At 41.5% G+C, this 11,789-nt stretch overlaps 1 protein-coding gene across 2 annotated transcripts in view; it reads right to left on the reverse strand.

Moving 5' to 3' along the window:
* grin2bb (glutamate receptor, ionotropic, N-methyl D-aspartate 2B, genome duplicate b) overlaps nt 1-11,354 on the reverse strand; it is a 95,421-nt gene extending 84,067 nt beyond the window's left edge. For both annotated transcript variants that reach the window (XM_018665135.1, XM_018665132.1), the window contains exons 1-2: nt 10,992-11,354; nt 4,918-5,755 (exon numbers count right to left, since the gene is read on the reverse strand). In XM_018665135.1, coding sequence (XP_018520651.1) covers nt 4,918-4,926 — 9 coding nt within the window. In that variant the 5' untranslated portion in view covers nt 4,927-5,755; nt 10,992-11,354. The remainder of the gene's footprint in view (nt 1-4,917; nt 5,756-10,991) is intronic.
* Nucleotides 11,355-11,789: the final 435 nt, after the last annotated feature.

The following is an 11,789-nucleotide window of genomic DNA, read 5'->3' on the forward strand; positions in this document are numbered from 1 at the left end:
CGCGGCTCTTCCCCGCTGAGGTCGTGTTGTTCCTCATGTTGGGGTCTGTGTACGTCGAGGGGCAATTTCCTCCTCACCTCCTGCAGCTGTCTGCTCTCCAGACCCACTCCCAAGCCTCAAGTCGCGCCTAATTAATTGACAGGTTGCACCCACTGAGGGTCAGATGGAGACAGATTCATTGACACTTGCAGCAGGTTAGCGAACGTAGCCACTGGAGATGTTAAACAAGGTAACACCTGCTATTTGCACGGCTAAAAAGTTGTGAAATATCAACGAGACAACACAGCGAGCAGTGCAGAAAAATCACTTCATCATCAATCATTTTAACTTAATAGATTTTCTTATGTTTCCTTTCTAAAAGATGCAAATAAAAGAAGTAATTTTACTCTTTCAACAAGTATTATTATTATTATTGATGTATGGCAGTTGAATGAATTAACAACCAACAAGATCTCAACCTGTCAAGATTTCCTCCTAATTAAAAGCGACAAAAAACAGTGAGTAGCATCACACAGATCTCTACTTCTCATACTATCAAATATTTTTCTTCCTTATCTTTCTTTCAACATTTCCCTCTCTGTCTTGAAAACATAATTATCAGCTAATCATCCCCCTTTTAGCGAAGCTGTCTGCATCACATGAGTTCCTGGGAGTCCTGACGTCTTGTTTCTCATGAGCCGTCTGAGGACACTATCATCAAATATTACTCAATCTCGTTGAGCTATCAAACCCAACATTAGTTTCCTCTCATCTCTGCACCTCGACCCTTCCCTCAGCCCGCAGATCTTATCTTTTGTTCTATTGGTTTCATCCTTTTGTGCAAGAAAAATTATATGAAAAAAAAAAATCTCTGACTCTCCCTGTCTATCAATGGAAGAGCTTCAAAAGGCCTCGCTTTGGCATGACATGAAGAGTGACGGTTTCTGATGAAATTTCTGTATGTGCCGGCCCAGACATTCTGATCATGTTATTAGTTAACACATGGAGGGTTGAAAAGACCTCTCCGTGGCTCCTTTTCTGCATCTGATACCTCAATGAAAGAGAAAATTACTTATATATAGCAACAGATGCAGATAGTATTGTGCTTGGTTTCAGCGGAGCCTGCACAAGCAGATATCAGTGAAACTGGTTGAGTACCTGCTGACTTCAGTAACAGAACTGTACACCAACAAGCTGAGCAACGTGGGTAGAGGCGGCATCACAGTATCAGGCCCCCCTTTTCTCTATTCTTAGCTCTTCCTCCTTCTCTCACAGTCACACATGGCTAGGTATAGAAGAGGAGAGATAGAAAGAGGCATCTTGAGTTTCTGTCTCTAACAAAAATGGCACAGTATTAACACTCATTTTTCAGTTTATTAAATACTATGGTCTGTCTGGACTGTCGTTTTTAGCCACCATTGTATCCTATTGAATTCAAATTCACAGTGTACAAGTGCAACAGGCTGTGCCTTGTTCTCCAGCTGGGAGCTTTCTTCCATCTGACCCACATTGTTGTTGTTTTTCTTTCATACAAAATGGAGAAAACCAGCAAACTGAGTGGAAAGGAATAATCGTGTCACCAAATTATTTGAGAAGTGATGAGTGCCTGCTCTACCTCACTCAGGCGAGGTAGAGCAGGCACTGCAACTGGTCGGGGCAGTATCGATATAACAGCATAGTACAGGATTAGGCCACAAGTGTTGTGTTTAAATTCATTCAAAGTGATTACACGTTGGTGCCCTGTCACTCTATGTAAACCTAGCTACAAAAGGCCTGCAATAAATCCAAAGTTGATGAAGGTTTTAATGTTCATTTTGTTCCTTGAAAATGGTTTTAGAGAGGTGTTGTTGGCAGCTGCAGTTTGCGATGCTGTTGAACTGTCTTACATTATACTGAGAGGTATTTCTATTGAGTCTACTTTCACTGGTATAAATAAGTTACAAAATATTGAACTTCTCTAACCCACTACACAGTTTCAATATTCAAAGACTGAAAATTGTGACCTTTGTGAAGGCAGCATTTATTGCAGGACTGTTGAATTAGCTTGGAAATATGCTCCGGCAAAGACACACCTTAACGCCCCTGCTAATCTGTGCAGAGAGGGGTGTTATGGGTAACCACCTGCTGTCGAGAGCTGGGTTCAAATCAGAGAAAAAATGGAAACATTACATAACTAGCATGAACAAGTGTAAAAGAAACAGCCATGTCTGCAGTCAAAACTGGCAACTGAGTGAAGGATATTTTCCTTTTTTTTTTTAGATTGTGTCATTTTTTGAAAAACTCTGAAAAATGCATGGATAACAAGGAGCTATTTCTGAGGAATCGTGCAACTACTTTGCACTTCTCTCCCTCTCTCTCTCTCTCTTTCTCTGGCTCTGAGTAAACAATAAACACCAGGCTGCTCAGGACCTGTAATCTCCAAACGACTCAATCAACATTTGTAAAGCTGGTCACATGAGGCTCGTATCCAAAACTGACTCAGTCGGCTATCTGTGTGAGTCCCAGCGTCAACATCTCGACGCCCGGCATTTCACAGCCTCCGCTCTGCTCCACAGTCCGCCAATCAAACCGGGAGGCCACGCCGCCCCGTCTGATGAGAGAGCCAATGCACGGATCCAGTAATCCCCCCACCCCCCCAAAAAAACCCAAACCTCTATCTACCCAGCCCACTCTCCAAAAACATGCAGCATCACGACGCTGCAACAGCACGCCCCTCCCATGGCCTTGTTGCTTACGCACTCAGAGCTACATCTGTCTACAAAGCTGCCTCCTTCATCCACTGTCAGTGAAGCTCACCACTGGATTTACCGCCTGCGCCTGGATCTTTGCCTGTCTGTCTCTTTTTCTGTCTGCCACGCCTTAACCCCTTGCTTGCTCTGTCATGTTCGCTCCCATCTTTTTTTTTTTTTTTGGTGAGTGTGTGTGTGTGAGATGGGAAAATCTGCCCTAGAAACACAGTTCACATGCAGCCATTTCAAGCCTGCAGTGTCAGCCAATACCCAACTGTTGAGACGAATGATGAAGTTTTGATTGAAATATCGTCAGGGGGGAGAGCTGAGGGGGGGCTTTTGGAAGCTGTGGTGTGCAGAGTCTGTGCAGCATATGTGAGTAAGTGAGCAGAATACAGTAGGTCTGCTCAGTGCTGAAGCTGTTGTGTTGTGAGTGAGGGACGTACCAGCTGTCACACACCTCCTCTAAGTCACGCTTCAACAAAAGAGGCGCATCATAATTAGATAGTTACATCAGATGCTGTGAGTCTGTGAATGCAAATGCAGAAAAGCTCAGTTTAGATGTGCGATCGTGTACCAGTCTCGGCACCCCAAAGCTAAAAAACAATCCGGCCAAGAATCTAATCCGAGATGCTACCAGGAGACAAATCCTGGAGCTGCTCCATTGGCAGGAGCTGGACAATGGGATTTTGCACATTTTCTGTTTCAAAACTGTTCCCGCACACGAGCAAAATGACTGTAAAAGTTTCAACACGCTTTTCCACAGGTCTAACGGTTCATCCTGCACTCATGAACGTCACGTGTGAGCTCGCCTTTTGAACCGATTTTACTTTATCGCCACTCGTGTACTCTTTGTCATACTTCCTCTCAGACAAGTCTTTCTATTATCTTTACATGTCCCTCCAACTTTTAAATGTGCCGTTTATCAGTGGAACTCCTGAGCGGCTTCTGAAAGGAGCACAAGCTCAGCAAGAAAATTCTCCAGCTTCTCCAGTCTCCTGCTTTATATGGTTGCTATTGTCTAGACCTGTTTTCCCTTGTGAAGCAGCACAACTCGTCGTTTTGATGGGCTTATTGAAGCCAGTGCCTCGTTATCCCTTATCTCAACACTGGGCTCTCTCACAAAGCACCGCGAGAAAGAATCTGTGACAAGAAGAAAAAAAAAAAGAGACAATTTCTCCTTTGTTCTTTTGCACTACGAATGTTTCTTCCCTCATCCTCTTGTCCTTCTCATTCCTGTCCTGAAAATGAAAACAAATCAAGGATGGCGATGGGCTTCTGCACAGAAACTCAAAAATAAAGATTTGTGCACATGCTGGGCCTTGTTTTACAAACAACTTACTAGAACATTTTTACCATTCTCGTGACAGATCTTTGAAAAACACACAGAAATTTCTCCGCAACCCTCTCTTTAGAGCCAATTTCTAGAATATATTATTATGAAGTGATGAGCAGTATCACTGTCACAAAACGGTACAGCCCAGTGAACTGCCTCCTGCTTTTTATTTTTCATGAAAGGTAAAGCCCAGCGATTCCCTAATTTGACCAAAAGAAACCATAATGCAGATCCTTGAGGCGATTATCTCATGAAGCACCAGATGTGTCACCACAGATTACACAACGTTGTTGTTCTCTAACATCCAACATGAAACATCTGCAGACCCATTATTTCCACCTCTTCTGATATTTTACACGACCTGAAATTCTCATGAGTGAGGACGATTCCTGTTGGTTAAATTAGGCTTGAATTAATGGAAAACATACACAACTATTGGATGTTAATACTTATGATGGTGTCTCAACATAGGAAATTATTTTTGATGCTATAATACTAATAGTACTGGAGCTGAAATTAGTAGCCTATTAAATCGATTATTCGATTGTCAAGAAAATACTAGGTAATTTTGATAACGGTTCATCATTATCGAGCAGAGCTGTTGCCAGTTTCCAGATTCTAAAATGTACTTTTATTTGTCTGGCGTCATTTCAAATATAATAGCTGTGGGTTATGTTGTGTTAGTCAGACAAAACAAACAAATGTTCACAGACTGAACAACTGATTGATTAATCCCAAAAAATATAGTATAGAGTCATCGATACTGAAAATAATCTCTAAAATGACCATTTTTCTGGGGGGGGGGGGGGGGTGTTTCAGAAAATGCTCAGGGACACACAAATTACAACCCAATCACTCAAATCACTGGCCTACCTTGAACATTGCCAGCCCGGATCTCCTCTCTACTCTTCAGATCTGGCATGATGGAGTGATCTGGGATTCGACTCCTCCTCTCATAGCCTCGGATGAAGGGATGGTAGACAGATGAAGTCACGCACAGAAGACTGAAGTAGGGTCTTGCAGGGCGAGGGAGGAAGGAGGGCGGCAGCGGGGTGTTGTCAGCGTGGGGATATGGTAGGGGTGGAGGTTTTTAAAGTGTAATAATATGTACAGAATTTACAATAATTAGCATTAAATCATTCACTAAAATTGTTAGTGTAAACATAGAGACTGTGTGTTGAGGAGTGCAGTGAGTTGCTTAGAAACAATGGTTTTACATGTGAGGTGCCAAAAAAGACTAATTTGCAAAGAACCAGATCCAAGCTGGTTGAAAATGTGTTTTTTAAACTCAGATTTTACAAGAATTTAAAAGTTGAGCGTCAACTCAAAAATGTCAGCGTGAACTCAACAAAAGAAACTAAAAGATGATGGATGGAGAGTGATGAAGGGATGTTCTTTCATTCGCCTCTCTCCATCCGATTCGCTCTCCCCTTCCTCCAACGCTGGTGATACAGCTTGCCGAGGTCTCCTCCCAGAAGTCTGCGAGTGTGTGAACACGGTTGCCGTGGAGATGAGGAGATGAGCAGCAGTATGTGTGTTTGTGTGTGTATGTGTGTGTGCGTACTCCTCTTCTTGTTCTTCTACTTCTTCCCTCCCTTCCTTCCTTTCTTCCTTCTTCTTTGGCTTTCTTTCACTCCGTGCCTTTGCCTTTGCTTTAGCCAGTCATGCTCATCAGTTTGCCGGGCTGCTCTGCGCTCTTCTCTTCCTCAGTCTGAAGGGCAGAAGAAGAGAGGGGCAGAGTCAGATGGCAGAGTGGATGGATGGGTTGTTGGTGAAGGCTGAATGCCACTGTGTACACAAGTCAATTGCCTCTGAGGTCAAGGCTTAACTCAGCCAAGCCGCTGTGTCTACATGCCCGCTTTCACTGCAGTCTGAATGTGCTGAACGTTGTTGCCCAGTAATGTTACTGTGTTATTTTTTTGACAGAAGATGCTCAGAGTGCTTTTGTTTTATCTTTGCTTTAATCCAGCGTTTCTTAAAATATGAGTCCTGACACAAAGTGGGTCGTGCAACCTTAGTGGGTGATATCCTGATATGAGTTTGCCATACTGTTTCTATCAACGTGTTTCTTCTTTAACATCTCCGGTTATATTGGGGCACTTGTTGATTCCTGCATCAATATGATAAAGGGGCTTGATTTGTCAGGTACTTAATTTGCCGCATTTATCCAAAAGAGAACATTCCTGTCAAGTTATTTTATCTTAAAACAGTTTCTACAGTGACGTTTCCCAAAAAAATATTCCTAATTGCCATATATACTGGTATCACAATATGAAATCATATGCACCTTGAGAGGAGATTTTATCCATATCACATATGTTGTCTGCTTACACTGTGTGTTACATTTATTTTCTGTGATATTTTCCTTTAAGTGAAGCATTCACATTTGTGCATTTTAATCAGTATTTCTCCCTTTATTGATAGTCGAGTAAGGCAGATATTAAGGTGGTTAAATAGAGTCATATTGAATCTCAATTTTGAGTCCAAAAAACTAACTTCAAGGTAAAAAATTAATATAGCACTTGTGATGATTCACTTTTGATGCTATATATATATAGAATCAAAGGATGTCACCAGAATTAGGCAACCATTTGTCTTCTGTGATAACTTTGGTCCAGCAGTGTAATCTCTTTCAACAGAGCTGATCGATTAGTTGATCAACAGACAATTAACCAGCAAAAAATTCCTAAAGATTCTCTTGTTCCATTTTATCAAAGGTGAATATTTGCTAGTTTTCCTAGTCGTAGGTAGTCAACCAAATATCTCTATTTTGGTTTTGGACTGTTTGCTGGAAAAAAGAAAAGATATTTAATGATGTCACTTGCAATGGATATGTTATATACCACTGACTGATTAATCTAAAAACTAATTGTTAGGAGAAACTGCTTTTTTGGGTGTGTTTGCACACTGGAGTATCTACAGTGCAATAAACCAATGTTTGTCCCACATTCACAATCGTCATTTTAACATGTAATACGTTCACAGGGATATGTCTGTATCTGGGAGTGTGTGTGTGTGTGTGTGTGCGGGTGTGTTTATCTGTGTATTTTGAGGAAGTCGAAGGATGTAGGTATACACAGTTTAGCCTTAGGAAAATTGTCAGAGGATATCTGTATGTGTAGAATTTTAATCCTGTCTGGCAGTGTAATGAATTATTCATTCAACAAATTTTATTTACAAAAATCCATCTTTTTTCTGACTCCTTCAAAGTCTAATTATCTCTGACTCTCGTAGTAGTATTAAAATGACACCTTAAGTCGTGCAGAATTATACTCTATATCCTTATATAAACCTTATTTGTTTGTTTAGTTCCCTCACTAAGTTATGAACGTGCGGCTTTTCAAAATGTAGAATTGTGTTTTATTGGTTTGAATTATTCAAGAAATCCATCCTTTATGGAAGCAATGGTTTTTATGTGCATGTAAATGTATTTAAAATGCAAACAATTCTTCAGTAAAATGCAGAAGTGCATTTCCAAGTCAAAAAATGGACCTGATCAGTTTTTCCTTAAATACGGACTTTGGTTGTTTGTTTGTGGACACCTTAGTTGGGATGTGAAATCAACTAACTGTCTTATGTTTTTGATGCACACAGAATTTAAAGACCTCAACAACCTTAACACAGTCTTAATGACTCTTTTGAACATAAATCCTTCATTAGACTGAAGCCCGAGAGAAGAGCACGCCCTTTTAAGCCTTTATATTTTAACTACTGTGCGCTGGCAATGTGGCAACACCACACCACACCACTCTCTTAAAAGACATCCTAAATCATTCAGACTGTTTGTGCTTAGAGACGCTCAGTTAAAATCATCTTGAAACTTTCAGGGCAGGGGCCCACTCTTTCACTGTGTTAATGGGGAATATTTAAGAGGATTTTAAGAGCAATGCCTAGAGATCTGATGATGCATTAAAATATTAAGTGACCTCAAGATGTCTTATGACACTTAAGTATTTTGTGTTGTGACAGGAATCACCTTATTCAGAAAGGTTTCAGAGCAAGTAAAATATGCAATACAGACTGGATTCATACTACAGTTTGGGAAATGTGGAATAATTTGCTGTAATCATCTTTGGGATAATTATGCCACTGTTAATTAGCTATTTAGTTGATTAGCTAGTTCATTAACAATTTTAATTGAAAATAAGACACCATAGTTGAGCCTCTGGTTGTGGAAAAGCTAACACAGCAGTGGATCACTTAGGCAATATATGATGCACCCTGAGACATACAGCCTAGTATGTCATCTGTAGTGCAGTGTGCTCATTAAGGTCATGCTGAGGAGCCTAATACAGTAAAGCTGGTGTATGAGTCACATGAGATCTGTGATACATTTCCAGAGATCTAGTCATATTCAGAGATCTGTTGCAGATCCATCGAGCAGGAGGAGGAGGAGGAGGAGGAGGAGGAGGTGGAGGGCATCAGCATGGCATTGGTTAACAAACCTCAACCAAACAAAATGCACAACAAGGAGAGGAAGAGGACTAAAAGGAATGCATGTTAATGCATGCACCTGCACACTGCACTGGACTAATTGAGTGAGTCAGCTGATGAGAGATTTAACCAAATTAACAGAGCACTTTGGGCTGGTTTCTGCCAAGAGTTAGAAACAAATTCAACCTTAAAAGAAGTGACGGTGCAGTGAAATTCATAGAGATAGAAAAGTACATATAAAGAAAATGGATAAAGATCAAAGGCATGGCCTGATAAACAACCAATTAGTCACAGCAGGTTGAAGAAAGGTTTAACAGTGCCAGCAAATGTGGTGGATAATATATATTTTTTTAAAACACCCTTTTGCAGGGAACCTGCTGATAAAAGTTCATGCAGGATACACTGCCATTAGCATCATGCAAACATTCAAATGCACACACACACACACGCGCCGACGCACAAAGACACATGCATACACTCTTGCTCGCTTTTAGCTGTTCTCTTGCACGCACCTACTGTTCATGCATGTGCATACACTCAGTTGCGAAGAAGAAGAAGTGAGTGCTATATTAATTCACTACTCACCTAATTAACTCTTTTCTGTAACACATAATTTATAGACTGTAGTGGAGATGTTTTACAGAGGAGCAGAGTTGAGACACAAAAGCAAAGACAGAGCAAAACGAGCGGTCCTTCATGTTCCTTCATGACGACATCCCACTCTCAGAACAATCAAGAAAGAGGTATTAATTAAGCCCCTTTATCAGTCCATAAGAAGGGGGGGGGGGACTAAAGTGGTTGGTATGGGCCTACGCTACTGGGTGTAAATTTTTCACCTGTAAGGTTGAGAGCACAGGCAATTTCAGGTTGGTGTCCATGGATATGTAGGTTAAAAACTTACTGAGAATAGACTAGTAGAGGTAATGCTTTCAAAACAGCGCTTCCCAAAAAGGTGTGGCAGTGTGAAGTAGAGACGAAGCATCACACACAACGTAAAGAAAGGAGGAAAATGTGACAGAGGTAGAGTGAGAAGGGAGATGATAAGATGGGATATATTTAAGCTCAATTTTTTTTCTTTTTTAATCTGTCTATCAGTCTGTCTCTATCTACAACCTGCACACACCATCTATCGCACCTCAAATCCACAGCAAGGCATTACCGGCTTAATCCACTGTTGAACATCCAACTAATGCCAACTCTCGGTCTCTCTTGCCTGATAGAGGATGAGAATGGAGACAAGTGGAGGAGGAGGAGGAGGAGGAGGAGGAGGAGGAGGAGGTGGTGGTGGTGGTGCTGGTGGTGTGGTATTCAGGAATGAAAAACATCCAGCACTGGGGGGAAAAAAACGATCAAAGCGAGGGAAGGGGAAAATTGAAAACATGCAGAGGCACGAGGATTCAATTCTGATGGTAATAAGGAGCGAATTTAGGTTTTAGGGTTGTGTGTGTGTGTGTGTGTGTGTGTGTGTGTTGGGAGGAGGGTGTATAAGAAGGGGCAGTAAAGAAGTAATGGCTGCTGATGGACTGACAGGATGAAAATAAGCACAAATCAAGCATGAAATGGGATACACTCTTAACGACTTGAGACGGCCATTAGCTCCGAACTTTGAATGCAGCTCAATAAATAACATGAACAGAATATCATTTAATTTAAGCTAAATACCCCCAACTTTGCCAAATTACAATCAGAAATTTAAAAAAAGACACCAAAGTGCCTGGAAATTAATCTCATTCTCCCTCGGGACTACGCTTAATTTTTTCTTCCCTTTACAACAGGTTGCAAAACAAATCAATATCTTTATTAAACGGAGAAGGGGACATGACATGTGGACAGGCAAAATGATTTCTCAGAGACGACAATTAAAAATGGGTGCACTTTGCCATGATGAGAGGGGCAAGATGAGGAGGAGGATGTGAAAACGATGCGAGACCAGACCAATATCGACTCCTTTTAGGCATAGTTTAGTGTGCGAGTGCATGTGTGTGTTAATGTGTGTTTTATGTATACGTAAAGCACACACAAATACACACAGACAGACAGATAGACAGACACTAAACGATAGTTAACCTACCTAGAGTAACATTTAAGAATCCCGCAAGAGTGTGATGCAAAGAAAATGGGTGTGGAGGGACCAAAAGAGAAGGAAAAGGGAAAAAAGAGTCATTCATGAGGAGTTTTTTTTAAGTTGTCTTTGAAGAAAATTCATCCAAGTTCATATAACATCAGAGTTTAGAGACAGAGATAGGCGTAGGATGGAGGGTGTCGGGGTGGGGTGGGGGGGTGGCAGCAGTTAGAGATGAAATGGCAAGGAGGGACTGACAGGTATGATGTGGACTGGTGAAAGGAAGGAAAGAGTGGAGAGGAGGAAAGAAAGGATAAAAATGAAAGCAAAACTCCTCCCTCCTTTCTCTTTTCTCTCACTCATAAATAGAGGAAATTATACACCAGGTAGATGGAGAAGTAGATGAGGAGGCAAATGATGGAGAGAGAGACTATATGAAAAGATGAAGCACCTCCCAGCACCGCGATGAGGAATAAGAAAAATATAAAACGAAAGAAAAAATTGAATACTCCAAAGCCTTCCGTTTTTGCTCTGTTTAGTGAGGCGAGGAGGGGGGGGGCTTTCAATTATATCCCCCCTCTCTCTGCAACTGGTCAGTCTTCTTTTTATCTTCTGTCCTCCTCAAAGGCAAGATGCTACCTTCCCCTTCAGATGAGCTGTAACCCTTTAGCCAACACAGCTGTTGAGACATGGCACTCAGGCTGGCTGCATGGATGGGGCGCTGCTACCCAGAGATACAGAGTGTGGAGCCGAAAACACACCTCTGGCTGGCGTAGAGCGCAACTCAAACTGCACTCACTCGATCTCCTCCCCCTCCTCTACAGAGAGAGAGAGAGAGAGAGAGAGAGAGAGAGAGGGGTGGGAGGGTGGGGGGAGCAAGAGACAGACAGATAGAGAGACTGAGAGAGAGAGAAGAGAAGAGAGAGAGAGAGAGAGAGAGAGAGATGTGGAGGTGGGTCCCTCTGTAGGATTGTGAATTAGAAAGATGCTACAGTAAAGAAGCGTTGTTGCAACAATTGTCAAGATAGGTATCTCTAAAAAGAAAGCAATGGCTCCCTCTGTTGTTGCCTTGTGCTCAGAGATGAAAATGAAATGAGAAGCTACAGTTGTGGTGAAAGTATTCAGATCTTATTTAAGTACTTAAAATACTCAACTACAAGTAAAAGTTCTGCATTTAAATTGTCACTGACCTACTCAGTGCAGACAAATTGTCCTTTGCTGTTGTTGTATATTACAGTAGTAGATTATT

The sequence above is a fragment of the Lates calcarifer genome, linkage group LG5 (genome assembly GCF_001640805.2).
Source record: "Lates calcarifer isolate ASB-BC8 linkage group LG5, TLL_Latcal_v3, whole genome shotgun sequence".
Taxonomy (NCBI): Eukaryota; Metazoa; Chordata; class Actinopteri; family Centropomidae; genus Lates; species Lates calcarifer.